We start from the raw sequence: 21,246 nt of genomic DNA, 5'->3' as shown, positions 1-21,246 counted from the left end.
TGTTTGTTAGATTGGTCAGTAAGTGAGTTACAAAAATAGTTTAAGAATTACAAATTCACGAATATGAAAACTTTATTGTCCACAAATGTGAAAATTTGCCTTCAGTTTCACATTAGAATACATAAAAGACACACCCTAAAAATATAAAANCAAAAAAAAAAAAAAATGCTGTTTGTTAGATTGGTCAGTAAGTGAGTTACAAAAATAGTTTAAGAATTACAAATTCACGAATATGAAAACTTTATTGTCCACAAATGTGTAAATTTGCCTTCAGTTTCACATTAAAATACATAAAAGACACGCCCTAAAAATATAAAAATAAATAAAGTTAACAGAAAAATACAGACAGCAAGGCGCAAATAGGTTCAAACGATATATTCAGTGACACAGATAGGTTAAATTTATAAAGGATATTAAATATAGAGTGGCTGCTTATAAATATAAATATGTTTGTACAGTTTGAGATAGTTAGTGTAAGAGTGCATGGTTATTACATGATGTCCAATTTGCTTTGTCTGGGCTCTTACTATCTGTTTTAACATATTTTTTTGGTCACTGAAATAAAATAATGGTTGATTTCCTGGAATTTATAAATAATGTATTGTATTGTATCTTCTATTGTAATATGCATTATATATACATAATAAACTATCTATTTGAGTCCCATGCTCAAGTCTCATGAATATCATGCTTACCATAAACTCCTAATTTAAAGTATTTATTTGTATATTTTCCCATAAACTCGCAGTATTATAATGGGAATATTCCACAGAGGGTGCCTTTGTTTTGTGTACCCGGTCGAGCAGAAGGGGGGCGGAGCCGGAGTCCCTCTCTCTTCCCCCCGAGTCCCCTCCTCGGAAGTAGACGCATCTGTCTATATTCCGTTCATTTATTTTTGTATCTTTTTTTACAATAACCCCTTTTCCCCAACGCGTAGCGCCATGGACGCCAGGATGGACGACTAAACTGAAGAGCGGGTCCCCGATTTCACCCCTAAATTCATCCTTGAACCGAGAGGACCGGATGAAATCCAACTGTGGTTTTCTCCGCTTCGCAGGGGAGGTAAGACTGGGGCTCCGTCTACTTCCTGGGAATGACTCAGCCGTTTAAACGCCCCCAAATGTACATGTACCGCCGTTTTGGCTAAAAACGCACCCAAGCTATTTACACGCAACACCCACAGTTGTTTTTAACCGATATTTTCAGCGTTTATTTGGTTAAAACGTGAGAATTTGTGTGTGACGTTAGGTGAACTAGCTAGTTGCTAGCGACGCCACAGGGACGCTAGGCTGCTAAATTAGCCCCGTTCCAGGGAGTAGTCGTATCCCGGGTAATAATGAGGTGAATGCAGTGCACCTGCTTCAGAAGGCCCGGTGGTTTCCATAAAAAGTGGGACCTTCCGGAGCATTTTAATGGTACTTCCCGACAAAATACAAAGTAACCTCTCGCTGTTTCGCTAGCGAGAAAGCTATCGGGCTGTTACGTAACGTTATCTTTACGCTAACTCCAAGTTTGTTATTGTGGGTAACGTTACTACTGTAGAGGGTGAAACGGTCTTTTTAGGGTCTGCAGAAACCCACTTTGAGCTTTTAATTGCACCATAGCATCTTAAAATCCTGCAATAACAAACATGACCTCAAGATTTCCTCTGAGAGTGTCCACAGTTAGCTTTGCATGCTTTGTTTCATCATTAACAGCAAATGACAGCAGGAAAAATGGATTTGCCCAACACAGACTTTTATTTACTGTTGTAGGAATAAAGGGTATTGATACATTTACTATATTCTAGTATAATGTATATTTATATTCCAGTATTTAGAGATTTAATGATATCATAAGATATACCATATAATGGGGGTGGAGAGTCTGACTTCAATTTGCAAAACCGCTCTTTTCTTATTATATTTATTAATTTGTTTTGTTTTTAAATATTTTTATTGTGTTTTAATTGTGCTTTTATTGTAATATTGTTTTAAGGAATGTACAGTTATTTGGGATATATTTAGATTATTATTACTATTTATGTTAAAAAAATAATGAATGATTAAAACAGTCAGACTTACATGTCTGGTTTCGGATTGTCCAAATTAATTACCTAAAAAATCAGAACCTCATCACATTTTAAAATATATGTATATTTATTTAGGAAACAACACATTTAGTGGTCAATACAAAAAATACTAAATAATGAGAGAAGTAGGTACAAACCAGACATAAAAATAATTTTAAAAAAAAGTATGAACACATGAGGGGAGAAAGAGAGCGGAGGGGACATTCAGAGACACCGGCAGAAACACTGGCAGAGACACCAGCGCAGAATGAGACCGGAGCGGAAATTTGGAGACACCGGCGGAGAATGTGAGCGGAGCGGACATTCAGAGCAGAAACACTGGCAGAGACACCAGTGCAGAGTGAGACTGGAGCGGACATTCGGAGCGGAAACACTGGCGGAGACACCAGCAGAGAATGTGAGCAGAGTGGACATTCAGAGACATTGGCGGAGACACCAGCGCAGAATGAGACCGGATCGGACATTTGGAGACACCAGCAGAGAATGTGAGCAGAGTGGACATTCAGAGACACTGGCGGAAACACCAGCGGAGACACCGGCGGAGAATGAGAGCGGATCAGTCAGCATCAGTAACTCATCCCCGACTTCTCTTTCAGTCAGTCGCTGACTTGTTTTTTACTCAACCAGCAGGTGAAATAAGGACAAAAGTGCAGATGTTTTTATAGTTAAACATTTTTTCACTGCACTCCGCACAGTACAGTCTACAGCTGATTGTGGTCTCAGGTTCAAAACTTTTGACAGATGACAGTTTCTGTTGCCATATTGCCCAGCCCTACTTTGTTCCACTAACACTACACACTTTGTTTGCTTATTTCTTGTGAATTATTAACTCATTTTAATTAATCACTCCTCCAAAAAGCCTAAAAAAAAGCACTCGGAGAGGAGAAAATTTCTCTGTGACTAGCTAGATACGAATTAAATGATTGATTAATCGGTTGTTGTGAATTTGATTGAACAAGTTCAAGTTAATCTTTTAACTGATAAGCTATGTACTGATGTCAAAGTATATGCAATATGATGCTGTGAGAAATAAGCATTGCAACTTTAGTATGTAGATATAAAAGGCTCATTTTAAGGTTTTGAAAACAGTGTTTTTTATTTTCAGGTGATTGTAAATTGATGAAAACATAGTTTGAATATTACATAGATTTCTGCCAAACAAATGGCCCTAAATTAAACACTCGATCTTTAATATATGCAACCGTGACAAGGGGCGACAAATAGATATCACTCCTTTTTTAGGTGTCACTTCAGCCGAACTTAATTACATATTGTCCATAAAATCACCTGTTCTCAGTCCTCATTATTGAGAAGTCATGAAGCATTAATTGAGTGAGGGCGTGTTTTGGTGGCGTCTGATGTGCCGTGTCTCTGTGCAGGTCGCTGTATCCAGTGGGGAGGTAGGCTCAACCAGGGGAAAGAATGAAGTTCTTCGAACCCTGGGGACGCCAGAGGCTGTCTTTTCTTCTGGAAAAGGCCGCCTCTAGGGAAGCCAAGATGTGGAAGGTCTACGTGCCAAAGAAGCCCTCCTCACAGGTAATAATTTACCACGATTTATTAACTAATGCTGACAAATCACGTCTCAACATTGACCAAAAAATGATTACAGAGCTACAAATATCTACCATCTACCAGTGAATAGCTGCAGTTTGACCAGGCGGCAGTCCCATGAGTTTATTCTCAAGATTACAACTTTTGATGTGAATTAATCTTTATTTCGAACATGTAAAAACAAAACACACAAATAAAAGCAAACAAGCCTTATGGCAAATTTAATGAACAAAAACAAAAAGGCAAAAACAAGACAACTTTAACACTCCATAACTGACTTCTTTAAGTTTGGTGCATGTTTCATGAGAAAAAGCAGAGTTCAACATTTTACAGAATACCAGAGATGACCTGAAAAGACACCTGTTTTCATAACTTCATGCAATTATTAGAATTCTAAAATAATAATAAATTATTAAGAAAAATCCTTGTTTTTGGAAATGGGCAATGGCTTTACCAAACTGGCAAATTTATTTATTTTTTAATTTTAATTATTTATTAAAACTTCTTTTTACTTTATTTCATTTAACTTAATTTTTTTTTTTCTTTTTTTCCTTTTATTTTCTTTTATTTCTTTTTTAATTACTTGTTAAGGTGGAGATTTTCTTCTCACTAAGTAGTCTGTTCGCAGCTCTGGTGAATCACAGACCTGACAGCAGATAACCTGTTATCATGAAGAAGCTGTGGATTAGAGACGTGGTGAATCACCGAGCAACGACTCCACTGACGTTTTGTTTCACTCTATATGTCGCCACGCTGAGTCGACCTCACCCAGTTTCTGAGTCTAAAGACACGTCCTCAAACTATGTCACAGATGTTTGGTCCGTCACACCCTCAGCTGGTCTCGCCCCGTTTACTGGCACATCCTGAAATGATGTCAGTCACCTGAAATTACTCCAAACCTTCATTTGTATTTCTCCATCCACAAATTCAGGTGTGCTCTGCCCTCCGCATCATTTTAACATTAAAATAAAAATATGTTTTTCTTTTACATTACCATTCTCTTTTTCTTTAAATCAAATTTTAGCTTCAGTGTTAGCTCAGTTGTTTGTTTAAATAAGCATAAATTAAATAAATTACTCATCATTTTTCCCTAACATATTATCAAGCGACTTATTACTTACATATTGTATTAATGATTGTGACATTTTATATATTTTACATGTAAAATAAGCAATGTGGTCCTTTAGTGAACCCGTCGGCTTGGTCACAGTTCATCCGACCCTTTTCCTTTTTTATCAGATTCAGGTCATGACCCAGGTCAGCTCTGTTGTTTCTGTGACGTTTGGTTTTCAGTTACATTTCTGACAGATTGTTTTGCCTGCTGGTGAAGGCGTTTCTCTCGCAGGTTTCATTGTTCCAGCCTCACCTCAAGCTCTCCTGTAAATATGTAATAAATAGAGTCTATTGTCTGCTGGATGGTGACACTGGTGTCCAAATACACCTGTGAGGCTCTGCAGCAGTAATCAAGAGCTTAACATAACATAACACAACATAGCAAGCAAAAGCCCTTTAAATTGAGGGTTTGTAATTGCCCATTAACACCATGTTGCAGCTTGTTTATTTTCTCTCCTGGCTGCGGCCCTGTTGCTCAATACTGGACAGATTTAAAAATTTTATCTATTAGTCACTTTGACGCAAAAACATTGGGAAATAGAGTCCAAGTTGAAAAATACTAATGTTACCTTTTAAACAGTAATTAGTTAATTTGTCTGCCTTTCACATTATCATAACATAAATTAAAAATATAATAAATGTTTAATTTTTATTCTGGAAAAAAAGGGGAAAAAAATTGTCGTATTTTTTTGTTAAATAAACACTGACAATTTATTCCCAAGACATACATCGTTCCCCTTGCAGTCCTATATGAGTTATTTTCCGTGTATTTATTCCACATTAGTACTGTAGTATTTTCCTGGAACATTTCCTGTGTGGGACTCGTTGCAGCGGCTCTGCCAGTGACTCATGACGCGGCGATTGCAACCTGATCTAATCAAGATGATCATGTTAACTGTGTTAATGGGATCGACAGAGGGGCATCCCCAGTCACTAATCTCTGCAGGAGAAACCTTCAGTTCTGCAGTTTACTCAGAGAAAAACACTAATGCACGTAGAAAAGCCGGAAATTAAACATTCATTTTTGCTTTCTTGTGAAAGTTTGCCGTCACAAAACTGGTGCATGACCAAGAAATACATGTTACATCATGTTGACAGTGGTTCATAACAGTGGCTCTAAAGCCAGCATAAAGAATTATAGCAAGTAGAAATAAGTACAAGCACAAGTATATAAAAATATAAATGTAAAAATAGAAATACATTAATAGTAAACAGTTAGTATGATATGTAAATATTAAAAAAGTATGTATAATATGCTGAGTATGTAAGTGTAAAATATAAATGTAAAGAAGTACAGTAAGATGATTAGCACTAATGTGTGAATATTTAAATTATATGTATAATGTGCTGAGTGTGTAAAATATATAACTGCGCCTTATGCTACATTACAATAATAAAACTATTATGTCAGTTCAAAATATAAAAATATAAATATGTGGGTAATGTTACAAGGAGATATACATAAGTAAGAATAACAACGAGAATGTATAAAATACGTGTCTCATGTTGAATATAGCCTACAAGAATATTGCACGTTAGATTAATGCACAGAGGATTGCTGTAGTTGAGATATTGTGCCAAATATTGCAAGACAGTGATATAAAGAATTATTGCACCATAAAACCCTATTGCACATTGAAATATGATGAATAAATTATGGAATTTTAATTATAGATATGTGTATTAAGTCCCGTTTATTGACTCAGAGTGTCAGAAACAGGCAGGAATGACTTCCTTTTATTTAGCTTTTTTTACTTTATGAGCTCGAGTCGTTTTAACTCCTCAGACATCCGTGTCCAACTTTGTTTTTGTATTCACAGCAGACAAAAAGGTGTAGCTGTTCAAATTAAATGGAATTAGCAGATGGTTAATCTGTAGCTGTTAATCCAGATCTGCTGCTGAGTCACCGCAGCACGTTCGTGTCGCTGCTACTGTCCTCCGGCCAACGCAACACAATCCACCTCCTGTTGTTGATCTGTTGTTGACTGGTTTTGGATCCCAAAGTGCAGTCAGGGAAGCTCAGCAGGGAAAACTCTGTTCTCCATCCCCTTTTTGTCTTTTTTTTTTTTAATGTTAATCAGTTTTAATATGTTAAATAATTGAATTTGAGTTTTCCTCAGCATGACCTCAAGTCACATGAAGTTAGCAGAGAGAAAAGATGAGCCTTAAAATCAAACATTTCCTGGAGAAACAAGAAAGGAATAACTTGAACATAAACCAATGCTTATATTGATAATCAAATAAGACTTTATTTGAAGAGTAATACACACTTCTGTGTTTAGGCCTCGGGCCTGCTTATTCTTAGTTTTATGTAGACAATGAAGAGGCCAGTAAAAGGCAGTAAACGACTGCACCAAGACAGATATGGCACTTATCAGTGCCTTTGGCCGAGTTAGAAGGCATTTAAAACTGGTACAAGAGGTCAAGGAAGCGAATAAGGTCGGTCTCATCAGAGGCAGATAAACAGCAGTGTTTCTGGGTAAAATACCACTCGACCAGGGTTGATGTTGGTCTTATCCCTCTAGTGTGTTAGGAGATGTTTAAAAATACTTATAAAATACTAAAGTCTGGTGCACTGTCTTATCTAATGACATACTGAGTTGTTAGTTACTCACACTAAGATTTTACAAACACTGGGGATCCTGAGTCACTATTTGTAAGACTACAACTAGGTTTCTTTTGAGATTATTTCCCGTCCTCAGGGTTCCTGCTGTCATGAAATACCTGGAAAGGCATGAGTATTGTTGTTCAAAATGAAATTTTTATTGTCTGTTGATAACCCCAAAGAGATGCAAAACAACCCAAAAGAAATGCAAAATTCCCCAAAGAGATGCAAAAGGACCCAAAAGAAATGCAAAATGACCCCAAAGAGATGCAAAATAATGATAACACACACAAAACAACCACATAGAGAGGCAAAACGACCCAAATTTGACACAAAATGACTACAAAGAATAGTGAAACAACCCTAAAGAGATGCAAAATGACCACACAGAGATGCAAAATAACCCAAAAGAAACAAAATGACCAAAGAGATAAAAAAGACGACTACAAAGGGACACAAATCGACCCAAAAAAGACGGGAAACGATCAATACGCTCAAATATGTGTGATAGGTTATGTTTACCATCTCTTATGTTTCTTGATATTCTCCCAGGATTCCCTCTCTTTGATGATATTTGAGTAGAGTTTGAGTCTGATATGTTTGAAAACTATAAATGGGGCACAAAGATTTATTTTATGATATATCCTTGAAAAGTCATCATAGTTTTGAAATTTTGTGCATGAAAATGTATGGGAAGCCTTCATCCTGTTGCCCATGAAAAATGCTACACCAAACTCCCTTCAAGAAATATGACTAACCATTCCTTACGTTTCTGCAGAAACGTACAACTCTAGAAACACAAGCTAAAAGGCGTCATACGTTATCAGTATTTTTGTCAGTTTAGCATCAATATGATCTGTAAAGATGAGATATATTTGCGCAGAAACTTTGCATTTTAGATTTTGTCACCTCAACTTGCTACCAGCCTCTGTTGGTTAGCTGCGCTATTTTAGTGGGAGGAGACCGTGGGAATAAAGGTGATCTTTTTAAAGAATTAAAAAAAAATCCCAGAGGGTGTCACAATGACGAATGTCGGTTTAGTTGGTTTGCATAAAATAAACCAGTTTGAGCTCGTACAGTGCACCGGACCAGCAACAAGCCACTCAGTATCATCAGATCTGTGGCTGTGTGTCTTGGGCACTCAGTGAAAGAGGGAGGAAGAGCTGCTAACGAACCGCGACCTGATTGTGAGTTAGATTACGTGTTTTGGGAGGCTGCCTGACAAACCTGGCAGACATGTGGTGATGGTAAACAAGGAAGTTCTGGCCGATTCTCGTGTCCACAAGATCCTCACAAGAATCAGAATCCGATTTAGCCGAGTTCAAAGCCTCCATTGTGGAGCCAGCTGCCCCAGTTTGTGAGCAGAAGGTTGTTGGTGCCTGTCGTGGTAACAACCGAACAACCTGCCAACACCAGAGTGAAGGAGGTCAGAGAGCCAACAGCTGAGTGTCAAATCCGGTGCCAAAACTATTCTTTTATTGCTACGTGACCTTTGAGATATAAACATGTTTTTCTACTCAGCACATCCAACAAACAAAGCCAAAGTCCTCGAATATTAAATGCTGTCTAATTATGATCAGGCAGTCTTAAATGGGCAAAAACTGTGATTCGAATCAGCAAATATCTAATCTGACCAGACTTTCATCTGCTATTTTTTTCACTCTCAGTGCCACTGATGCAAATTAAGCGGTACAGAAAAAGCATTGAATTACGACACCCAGATCTAAGTCTTGCAAACATTAAACCCGACCGTAGAGGAGGCAGACTCGTAAAACTCGGAGGAAACTTGCCCGTCTGGATTAGGGGCACTGAGGAAGTCATAAAGCTCTGCAGTGAGAAGGCACCGGGGGTCGGGGGATGAGATTTTTCTTGAAATGGTAGAGCATCAGGATGTTGCTGGATAAAATCTAAATGAAGTGAAATATTTTGTGCGCTCCCGTCAACCTGAACTTAAAATAACACACGAAGAACTTCTGACCTGTGAGTGATTTAGGATCCCCTCGAGATAAGCTGAAAGGAACGACTTAGGAGAAATAATACTTTACATAATATCAGCAAAAGTGGAATTATTGAGTTACTCTGACTAAAACTGGACTTTTAAAATACACGTAAACATGTTAGACCGTCTGAAATCGGACTCGGCTTTCTGCACGTGCTCCTCGTTGAAGTGCTGGCCTCCCTCTGTGTTTATGGTTAGGGACTGTTTGTTACTTATGAGGTGTCGTAAAAAATGGAAGCACTGAAGAGGGACTTTTAATTTTGGCTCAGGTGAGGGACATAACGCTTGAAAAGGTAGTATTTTATATTTGTTTTATATAAAAAAATCACTCCCCAGCCACCTCCTCTTAAAAATAAAGTGCAGTCCCACAACACTAAGTGATGTCCTGCTTCAGACGAAGCCACAGCAAAATATACTTAAGCCACATTAAAAAAACAACTAAAAACCAGTAGAGCAGCAGCTCCGCTGTGCAGTGGAGTAAAATGACTGTTTTTCTCAGTGGAGTCTGGTGTTTTTGATGTAACAGCTTCAAATCCCTGTCAGTAAGGGCTGTCATACAAATATAGCGTAGGCTTTACTTCAACTGATCTTGAGTTTTTGTTTTTAGGTTGCTTAAAACTAATCAGTGAAGGCCAAAAGCATTTTAAACAAACAATGATTCAAAATGAACTCCAACCTTTGCACTTTATCACTTTGTATTGTGCGTCTTTTATAGTGTTGTTTGTTGTATGAGTGAAATCAGAGACAATCTTCTGTCATGACAGACAGTAAAGATTAGCTGACTCTGCGTTTGCTCAGCTCAGTTTGATTGTATGTACATAACGCAGAGATTTTCGACCCTGAAGTTACTGTTAAAAACATTAACATTAATAAAACAGTTGTGATTGTGATTCGGTCTTTATCATAGACTGTATGAATAATGTCGGTTTATGGAAAACTAGCTGAAAGAGGGCGTATCTCCACCTGCTGTGGAGGAGTTGGACATACTTCTGCCAATAAATCGATTCTTCTCCAGTGCTTGGAAGAAGGACAGGAGTCCAATAAAATGTCCTAATTGAGCTATAACCGTAGCTCCACTACACTGTGCATGTAAACGTACTGAGTATCTGGACTACTTTGTGCTGCAGCTGCGACCTGTTGAAGCAGCAGGAAATGGATTTGTGCCACTTGGACAGATTTAGTCTTTTTCGTCCACAGTATGATCAGGCTGGAAGTAGGCCAGCTGTTTTAAGTTTGGACGCTCAGAGCGGAGATCCTCAACGGTGTCGAGTTGCAGATTAGAAGACTAACAGGATCAGTTGCCCTCTGAACTTTGACCCCTGCTGCTAGTCCTGTGCTACAAATGCCGCACTAACCAAACCAGTGATTTTACCTCCGAGACAAATCACCCAAATTGATTTTAATGTTGACGCCTGAATTTTTCAACTATTTTCAGTAATATAGTTTGTTTTTTTAATGATTAATGGTAAAATACCAGCTTTTATATCATAAAATTCATATACTAAAAAGTATTTAAATTATGTAAAAAAGAACATAAACTTTAGTCTCAGTTCGACGTGATTTTTCCGTTTTCCGTGTACACTATCACGAACAGCCAAATACTGGAAATTTTGACTCTGACATGCATTCAACTGTCATCTGGAGGTGGTAGTTATGTAAAGCTTTAGCTGGTTGATAGAAAAAATCTCTGGAAATTTTATTTTACATTTTGATTTATTATTATCATTGGGTCAGTTATGGAAAATGATCATCCAGCCCGAGTGCAGAGGGAGTGCTGAACCCGCATATATGTTTCTTTATTTGCTCTCCTTATCAACAGTTAATGTAACAACTGACACTGTAACACTGTACAGTCTGTGCAAGTGTCAAGTTTATGACTCACAGCATCGACGAAAAGGTTATTTAACCGCAATAATTAAGCAGCAGCTGTATTGTCAGTTTACATCTATAATAATAATAACTTTATTTGTATAGCACCTGTAAAAACAGTTGTTTACAAAGTGCTTTGACAGACAAAGCAAAAGCAGAAACTCTGGGAATAATAAAAAATAAACATGAACAGAACAACAAGAATCAATCAAATTTTATAGAAGTTTAAGAAAATATTGAAAATGCAATAAAAGATACACAAAAATAATACAAAAAAACGTGTTCAAAGTGTCATAACCAAGCTGACGGCGTGTTTAAACTCAGGTCATATAACACACGTTGACCCCGTCAGACCAACATTTGAGGTCACTGCTTCAGTTTAAAAAACACAGCTCATCGTGCAGAGAAGGACTGAACAGTATCAAAAAATAAATATAAACTTTATCTATAGAGCATTTTATACAAAGCTCTGTGTTTCACAAAAAAATGCAACACAAAAAACAAGATCAGACAATTTAAAGACGCTCAATTTTAAACGAACAAAGGAAATATCAGCTGAATTATTTCAGGTGTCAGTTGGTTAACAAGAGGAATTCCTGGTATGTTTTTGGGTCGGGTTTCATCTGGTTTCCGAGCTGGTTTAAGAGGACGCTGGTTGTCCTTTTAGAGGAAGTATATCAGTGACGGAGGCTTTTCTGAATCTTTGCTAAATATCCTGTTCAGTGGAAGCTGAGCCACTTTTTGCCCTCAAAATGTCATCAACTGTCTTAAAGCGAGAGGAGAAGCTTTTAGCTTTTTATTTTCAGACAATAATTGTTTTTACAATATTTTTTTTTGCCCATAATTTGATTTACTGTTCCAGTCATTTTACAAGCAAACATTTTCTGCTTTTCTTTCTCATGTAATAGTCAACTGAATGTCTTCAGACTTTTGACTTTTGGTCAATTACACATGTTGTTTTTATATTTAATCGGCTGAACTGTAGAGCAGATATATCAGTTTGGGTTATATGTTGTCTGATAGACATTATTTTTAATATATAATATATAATAATTTTAATATACTATTTAAAAAACGTAATTTTTTAAAATTAATAAAACGTAAGTTTTATTTTATTTTGAAGAAAAGATGCTCAGAGTAATTATAATTATTAAAACTGCCATGAAGTGACTGTTTCAGTGCATTAATGTCATTTTTACAGTAAAGTTTATTCTTTATTTTCATTTTTTGTGTTTGATTTTTAAGGGATAATTTTAAAAATTATTTAATTTTTTTTTTTTTTTTTATTTTTTTTTTTTTTTTAATTTTTTAAAATATTTGTTTGTATGTTTTATATATAGTATTGGCTGATATATCAATATTTTTTTTACTCCCTAATATCGTATCGGCTCAAAAAGTCAGTTGAAATCCGTAAATTGACTCAGTGAAAGAGAAAATTGAATTGAACTAATATCGTGACTACATCAAAAGGTTAATTTACTTTAGGACCTGCTCACTTAGGCCGAAGATTATTTCGATTTTACTGAATTTGTTGTATTAGTGAACTTTTTTTCTTGATAAAAAAACAAAATATTTAATCTGTATCATGAAAAATCTGTCATGCATAAGTGCATAACACTTTAAAATTTAAATTTAAAAAGATAATGTGGAAAACTTAGTTGGAACAAATTAACTTGTGTTCATTATTATGGTAATCAAGCATTTAATTAAGATATTTAGAAACACATTTTAAGTTGATACATAAAAATTAAGTTTTTCACTATATTCAAAAAGAATTTTAAATAGTTATATACTTAATTACCATATTCATAAACACAGTTGATTCCTCATCATTTGTTCACATTATTTTAAAACACATTTTGTGTGTTAAAGTAATAAATAAATTCTGTGATCACAACAAAGCCGTCATAAAAAGTCCAAAAGTTTTTGCCTCATCTTTTATCTGCCAAAATGAGGATAAATACGTGTGAGGACATATTTCATTGTCCCCCACGAGGAAACAACCATGTACAAACATCCTCGTCCGCTGATGTTGTGATGTTGTTGACGTTATTGTTTGTTGTTTGTTGCAGGATACAGACGTCTCCCCGGCCCAGCGGGATGAGGCCGTGCGCTGGTTGACGGAGCTCCACGGGAGGCTGCAGCTGTACCCAGAGACCCTGGTGTTAGCTGTCAGCATCCTGGACCGCTTCCTCACCCCCATCAAGGTAGATTAATGTCACCAATATTACTTTAATACTTTAATCCTGATGTTACTCTGAGTCACAGACAAGGGGAGCTGCTTTTATTGATTATTATCATCTGAAGAGAAACAAAACCAAAACAGAAACTTCAGACCAGATCGAGTTTGATGGTTTTGGTTGGATAGTTTCAGTTTTTTATTGCTGCGTTTTGTGTTGTCGCTGCTGTACAAATACAATGACGAGGCTTTTTTTTTCACAGCTGACAGTCTGCGTTTACACAGAAACAGGAAGTGTCAGTTCTGAATGTCCTGCCAAGTCAGGACAGATGTCCCTCACTGAAGACAGGAAGTTACTGTTTTTAATCAGAGAATAAAATGTCCCGGGATTATCAGGAGTTAGCCTCGATAAGAAGTGCTGTTTAAGTGTGTTTTTGTTTGTGTGTGTGTGTGTGTGTGTGTGTTTCATATCTCAGTTTCTCTTTGTAAACTCAACTATCTGATGAACAGATACTGCTCTGCTACTGTTGAAGCAGAGCGCAGACTGCTGCCTCATGGTTTCTGCCCTCAGTGGAGGACAAAAATGCTGAATCATGTTTAAAAAGTTTGCGTTGTAAGCATTGTCAATAACCAGTGGCGTTGAAGTAGATATCGATCAGTGCTGCTTTTATACAAAGACGAAATATTTTACAAACACAAAGTGAAAAAAAGTAGAATCAGTTGTTTTTTTTTACTTTAAATGACTCATTTAAAAAATAAAATTATCAAAAAATTAAGATAGAAAAGTGCGTAAAATGCACCAAACAGTCCCTAACGGTTAAACTGACTGATGGGATTTTGTCTTTTCAGGCCCGTCCAAAGTACCTGCGCTGCATCGCCATCGCCTGCTTCTTCCTGGCTGCTAAGACCTGTGAGGAGGACGAGGTGAGCATACAAACAACACAACACAACACACACACACACACACACACACACACACACACACACACACATATAATCAGGCAATAGTCGCTGAAGTGCAGCAGAAGACTTCAAAGTTTATGGATCTTTTTGCAAGTGTAAGAATGCACTGAGTTTTCTTGTATCAGGACCGTAAAGGTAACTCTGTGTGTGTGTGTGTGTGTGTGTGTGTGTGTGTGTGTGTGTGTGTGTGTGTGTGTGTGTGTGTTCGTGTTACAGCGTGTGCCCTCTCTGAAAGAGCTGGCTGCCTCCAGCAGCTGTGGCTGTTCTCCATCAGAGATCCTGAGGATGGAGAGGATCATCCTGGACAAACTCAACTGGGATCTGCACACCGCCACAGCGCTGGACTTCCTGCACATCGTACGTCCGTCCCTCTCTCTCTCTCTCTCACACACACACACACACACACACACACACACACACACACACACACACACACACACACACTGTGTCTGACACGTTTGAGCTACATTTTAAAGGCTTATTTCAGAGGCTTATTTATTAAATCCTGGCGAGTTGGTCCGTGTTCTGAGCTCTCGGTGATCGCCTGTAATCCAATGGTTGCGGTTCAGTGGCCTGTTTGTGTGTCGGTCAGTTAGTGACACACGGTGGCAAAAAGATGTTACTGCCTGCCTCATCACGGACTATCCTGCTGAATAATGTGTTTTCTTTCACCTCCTGAAGTTAATTTTACTTTTGCTTTACTCAGCATTGTTGCATCATTCTTGCTGGTTATTTATTAGTTATTAGAGGAGTTTCTCTCCATTTGATAATGTTAAAAATAAATTAAATAAATAAAGTAATCTAATCCAGGTCAGTATTAAGATCTGTATTCTCTCTGTTCATGTTATGGATTCTCATTTTGTTTTTCATTGCGAACATATTTAGATGTTAAACAGCAATCAGCATATCGACCATTAATGCCACCCTGACTGGAGCTAAAGTAAAAAAAATTATAGGCCGCAACAAAGACGCCCATAAAATGTTGTTCTGATAACAGCTGGCCAGAAGTATCCTGAGATTTCATTGTAATATATTCAGACAAAAATCAAAAAAAAAAAACTATTGTTCTACCAAAAATTGTTGAAGAATCACTGCTCTGGAAGATTTTTTTCATTTTTAAATCACTATTATGTATAAAATTATTAATTTCTTGTGTAATTAGTGGGATAATGTGCAGCGAGCGGATTATTATTCCAAAATAACCCCTTCAGATTGATCCTGCATCACCGTGTCAACAACCGTTTCTCTTACATTAACCCTTACATGTCTCTGACGTATAAAAATTATTTAACAGCCAGCAAAACTGTTAAATCTGATTATTTTTCTCTTCCTCTCCCACAGTTTCACGCGATGGTGTTGTCGTGTCGTTCCGGGTTTTTGGGCTCCATGTTGGGACTGAACCGCTCGCAGCACCTCACCCTGCTCACACGGCGACTCTACCACTGCCTGGCCGACCACACGCTCATACAGGTACACACACACACACACACACACACACACACACACACACACACACAGTCATTTTACTTTGTGTCACTGACTCCTGTATTCCTCTGTAGTCATGTAACATTGGTAAATCTAAGACATATTCCACTGAGGCTCATATTTTTTGTACGTTTGGACTTGCCACCTCCCTGAAGACTGAACAAGTTTGTCCCTCACGTGTTGCTGTAGCTCAGAGGATCCATGCTGGCCTGGCCCTCATCACCCTGGAGCTGGAGACCTGCTGTCCTGACTGGCTGGCTCTAACCATCGACCTGCTGAGGAAGGCACAGGTACGTCACAGCCATGGACGCTGAGTTTGGCCCGAAATCGTTTATCCTGACATTTATAATTACCTGATTTTGACCCCAGGAAATAAACAACGCAAGCCTGAAAGGCATACAAAAGCCTGGACGCACACGCATTTTGAAATTTAAAATTTAAGTAAAAGAAAAACAATAATAAAATCAGAACCACGTGGCCAGCAGTAAGCCAGAGATGAGTAATCGTGGTTTTAATTCTCATTCATGCTGCTTTTATTGTAATAATAGGTGATTATTGTGGCTGTCGTGAATGCTGCAGCCTCCAGAGGAAACATGTCTCTCACTCGCTCTCTTCCTCTTCTTCTTCTCTCGTAGTTCGACAGCTCTGAGTTGATTCGGAGTCGAGAGCTGGTGCTCGTAGTCTGTCCACACCGAGAGCTTCCCTGCCTCCAAACACTGTCTACATCTACCAACCCCTGCAGAGCCAAACCACCCCGCAGCCTCCGGCCCAGGACCCCGCACTCCCCGGCCGCACACTGGGTATGTTTAAAGGGGAACTCCTCCCATTTTACAAATCGACTCTGTTTATTGGGGAGTACTTCTTCATAAACCGCTGATAAAGTTTTATAAAACCTTTTGTGGCACCAGAGGGAGCTATGTGAAGTCTGACAGATAATTTTATATATATATATATATATATATATATATATATATATATATATATATATATATATTTATATTTTGGTATATCATCAAAAATGTGATGAAAAAGTCGTAGTATAGGGGCGGCCTCTCGCTCAGTGAGTACAGCGTGCGCCCCATGTCGGCTGAGTCCTTAGGCAGCGGCCCGAGTTCGATTCTAGCTTGCGGCACTTTGCTGCATGTCACCCCCGTTTTCTCTCCCCCTTTCCTGTCACTCTCTGAATGCACTATAATAAAGGCATGAAAAGCCCAAAAACTAATCTTAGAAAAAAAAAAGTCATAGTATAGTATGTCGTCGAAAATCCAATAAAAGTCGCAATATAGTATGCCATCAAAATTTCAGTAAGTCATACTATATGTAGTCAAAATTACGATTAAAATGTAATAGTATAGTATGGCGTTAAATTGCGATAAAAGTCACAGTATAGTGCATTGTCAAAAATGTGCTAAAATGTCATAATATAGTAAAAAAAAAAAAAGCTCATAGTATTGTATGTGCAGTCAAAAAAGCGTACAGTACGTGGTCAAAAATAGCATAAACAAAGTCATAGTACAGTATGTCATCAAAAAAGTCATAGTGTATTATGACGTCAAATGATAAACGTCTTCAAGTGATGATACCTGAGTCGGATTTCTTGTTATTTGGAGTTAGAAAGTTGGAAGTGCACCAGACTTTTTTGGGGAATAAAGACAATCTCTCTGGTTTTGTTGCATCGACTTATTTGACATGAATACAGATTTTATTGAGAAGTATCATTGGTCAACACTAAAAGGTTACTGAAGTATTCCTGCAATTTCTTCTTTCCAGGGATCATCACCTCCACCACCGAGTCTTCCTGGGACCCTGCCCTCGTCACCGCCGCCCCTGCCCAGCTTCAGACACCTCCTGATGGGGAGGAGGGGAGCCAGCTGCCCTGGAGCTCCATCTGCTCCTCCACCTCCAACAGCAGCATCCCAGCTCTACTTTCTCCACCTAAACACCTCCGCCACCTGAATCACCTGCAGAAGGTCACACTGCGCTGCAAGGCATCGGCCAAACGCAGGTAACGCTGTCTCACAAATTTAAGAGCCGGTTCCTTAATAAAAATAAAGCTAAAAATAGAGCTGTTAAATCCATAAAATTACGTTAAATACAATATTTTAAAAGTATGGTGTGTTGTCCTCAGTTCATAAAAAAAAAGTCTATGCAGAAACTATGAAGAAAGAGTCACAGTATAATGTGTTCAAATATGTGCTCAAAATTTGGAATAAAAAAGTAAATAGTATAGTATGTCGTTGAAAATAGCATAAAAAAAATCATAGTATAGCGTGCTGTCAGAATTGAGGTGAAAAAGTCATATGACCATGACGTGTCTCGGCACGCTATTTTATATTTTTCAGCTGTTTTTTGGGCGTCATATTTTGACATTTTTTTGACATAATATATTATGTCTTACATGCTTTACTATGTGGTTTTCAGCTGTTTTTTGGAAATTTTTCACAGTTTTCATGATACTATTGCATGTCATCAAAAACGACCCAAAAACATAATAGTATTTTATGCTGTCAAAAATGGCAAGGCAGCTTTATTTGTATAGCACATTTCATACGCAGGGCAATTCAAAGTGCTTTACAGAGTAATAAAATATAAAAACATAATAAAAGATACAGATTTATAATGAAAGAGATAAGATAAACAAGTTGAAATCAGTTACTAAATTACAAAAAAAAAGATCCAAAATGGCACAAAAACGTCATAGTATAGTATGTCCTCCAAAGTAGCATGAAAAAGTCAAAATGTAGTATGTCGTCCAAAATAGCGTGAAAAGGTCGCAGTATATAAAGTCTCAACCAGATGTCACTTCCATTATTCCTCCGTCTGTCTTCAGGTGGAGGAGATGGAGGTGGATGACTTCTACGACTGCATCAAACGCCTCTACAACGAAGACGTCACCGCCGCTGTCGTCCAGGAGGGGGCGACACCATCGACGGGGGCAATGCCAACAGGTGGAGGAGGAGGAGGAGGAGGAGGAGGAGGAGGCCTGAGTGTCTGCAGTGTCCTGTTGTCCCGGCAGGAAGGCAGCACCTCTCCCTGCCCGCCTCTGCAGCCAGTCAGTGCCTCCTAGAGACCAAACCGAAACCTGTAAACCAGAACCAGCTTAACACGGACCTCATCTGTTAAGCCACGTTTAGGCAGCCGTGACGGGCAACTCCCTCAGCAATAGGCAACAAGGAGAAAGAGAAATATTTAAGTCAGTGTTTCAATTTGCACAAAAAGCAATCTAAAGGCAGCTCCTCTGGAAAAGTTGCCCGTCACGGTTGCTGGAGAAAATTGTCCTCGTCATCACGGCTTCTTAAGAAACGTACAGAAGAAGGAAAATACCGACCTCTTACGGGAAACAAGGCAGTGATTCGGATGATTCCGGTGGTTACGATGGTTTTGGTTTCAGCGTTAACGACCCCGGCGTGACCCCGAGCGGTTCGGCTGTCCTGAGGTCAGCTCCCATCATCCCCTGCAACAGAAAAACAGAGCCCAAAAAAATTTAAACATTCAAAAAATAAAAAACTCGCTGCTGCTACTTTCTTATTAATATTTGTTGAAAACACATCACAAAATGTTCAAAAAAATTAAAAATAGAAAAGTAACCCTCAAAAAAACTTTGAATTGACTCCCCCCCGTCCCCCACCGTCTCCTTCTCTGTCCTGTTGTGAAATAATATTAAAACTGTTTGTCAGCTTTTATTTGTTGTTCACATCTTAAACTCTTTCCTTTCATATATTTATGTTTTTATTCTATCTCTTTCCTTCCTCAGTCTGCATGTTTTCATCTCTATAACGTCTTCATAGAGTCTAAATCAAAAGTACGGCTGTTTCCGTATAGGCGATTATCTGTATTACTCACCCAGGTAGAAGAAGTTTTTTTGTGAAGTGCAATTTGATTGTTAATAAGATGCTAATATAATTCTCCCTCCTAGGAATCCCTGTTTTTCCTTTTCCTCTCAGCTTGTTGTGATGGCTTGACTGAATGAACAGGTTGTTTTTATTCACCCACAAACTAAAGAGTCTCTTTGAAGCTGCTTGATTATTTTCTAGACTTTAAGAACTTTGTTGTCCTGGTACAAATAACAGGGCCCTCGTAAAATGTAATAAAACAACCACGACTTATTTAAAGCATTTTAATATTGAGCTAAGAGACAGAAATGTGGTTTTTGAGTTGATGTCTGAGCTTCAGATGGAAAAAAATGTGACAATCTTTACTTTGATGTACAAAAAAACTGCTACAAAAACATGCTCTGTTTTTATCTCTTGAAGTTCTGTTGAACATATTTTTATTCCTGCAAAAAGCTCTGTTGTTCCTGCTGTGGGAGCTGCTGGAGGCTGCTCCAGGTCCCTGAACGCACTGTGGCACCAATACATGAAGAGAGATACCAGTGTGAAAACTGAGAAAGCTTTGTGTCTTTTGTCTTCATTTCATCACTATGAAACATGTTTTATATTTGAGTTTTAGAACTGAGAATATTATAGTTTTAGTGTATAGAAGGATATCGCAATACACGCAGGTGTTAAGGGGTGAAAGGTCAAATCATGCAAGTCAGGAGATGGAATGCCATTAAAATTAATTAAAAAGCTGTTTTTCACAAAAATGTGATTTAAAAAAGTCACATTGTAGTATGCTGTCATAAAATGTAGATTAATATGGCAAAAAATACCATGAAAAAGACATCACAGTGTACACTTCATAGTATGGTACAAAAACATAGCATGTCATCAAAACTGACCCAAATGGCTAAAAAATGTCATAGTATGATCAAAATGCCATACTATAGTATGGCATTAATATGACAAAATTACCATAGTATGGCATTTTAGACGAATTTTCGCTATATTATGATGCTTTTGGACGTTTTTTCAACATTCTATGTCTATATCATGACGTGTCTCCAAATGTGTTTTATGTGGTTTTCAGCTGTTTTTTGGAACATGTTATATTTTGATTTGGAAAAAATGTCAAAATATAACATGTCCAAAAAGCAGCTGAAAACTACATAAAATAGCATGCCGAGACACGCCATAGCATAGAAAGTTAAACAGAGTCATAATGTATCATGTCAAAACACGTCATAGTATAGTATGTCGAAAACACTTCCAAAAACGTCCTAATATAGCATGTCCAGAGCCCTTTAAGAGGTTTATTGCGTTTATTCTAGTGCACTAAGCATCTCTAATAAATGACAGAAAACGTCATAGTATAGTATGTGGAAAAATGTCAAAATATGACGTCCCAAAAAAAAGCTGAAAATCACATAGTATAGCATGTCGAGACATTTGTGCCTGACAAAATGATGATTTTGGTCAATTATTACTATTATTATTATTATTATTATTAATTTGTCCTCATTGGGACCTAAATAAAATAAAATACCCCTACCTCCCCTATGATCCCAAAATTATTTAGAAGAGTAAAAAAAA

At 37.7% G+C, this 21,246-nt stretch overlaps 1 protein-coding gene across 1 annotated transcript; it reads left to right on the top strand.

The window, feature by feature from the left end:
• The first annotated feature begins 824 nt into the window (after positions 1 to 824).
• On the top strand, positions 825 to 20,196 carry LOC121960146 (cyclin-I-like). The gene is given in 12 exon segments (XM_042509749.1): positions 825 to 1,062; positions 3,451 to 3,607; positions 13,281 to 13,415; positions 14,237 to 14,311; positions 14,567 to 14,707; positions 15,692 to 15,820; positions 16,025 to 16,040; positions 16,043 to 16,125; positions 16,471 to 16,504; positions 16,507 to 16,635; positions 17,606 to 17,836; positions 18,613 to 20,196. Coding segments are annotated over 11 exon segments (1,377 nt in total). The 5' UTR covers positions 825 to 1,062; positions 3,451 to 3,493; the 3' UTR covers positions 18,903 to 20,196.
• Positions 20,197 to 21,246: the final 1,050 nt, after the last annotated feature.

The sequence above is a fragment of the Plectropomus leopardus genome, chromosome 20 (assembly GCF_008729295.1).
Source record: "Plectropomus leopardus isolate mb chromosome 20, YSFRI_Pleo_2.0, whole genome shotgun sequence".
NCBI classification, from domain to species: domain Eukaryota; kingdom Metazoa; phylum Chordata; class Actinopteri; order Perciformes; family Serranidae; genus Plectropomus; species Plectropomus leopardus.
Note: the sequence above shows the minus strand (reverse complement) of the source record. Positions and strands in the feature narration are given on the sequence as shown.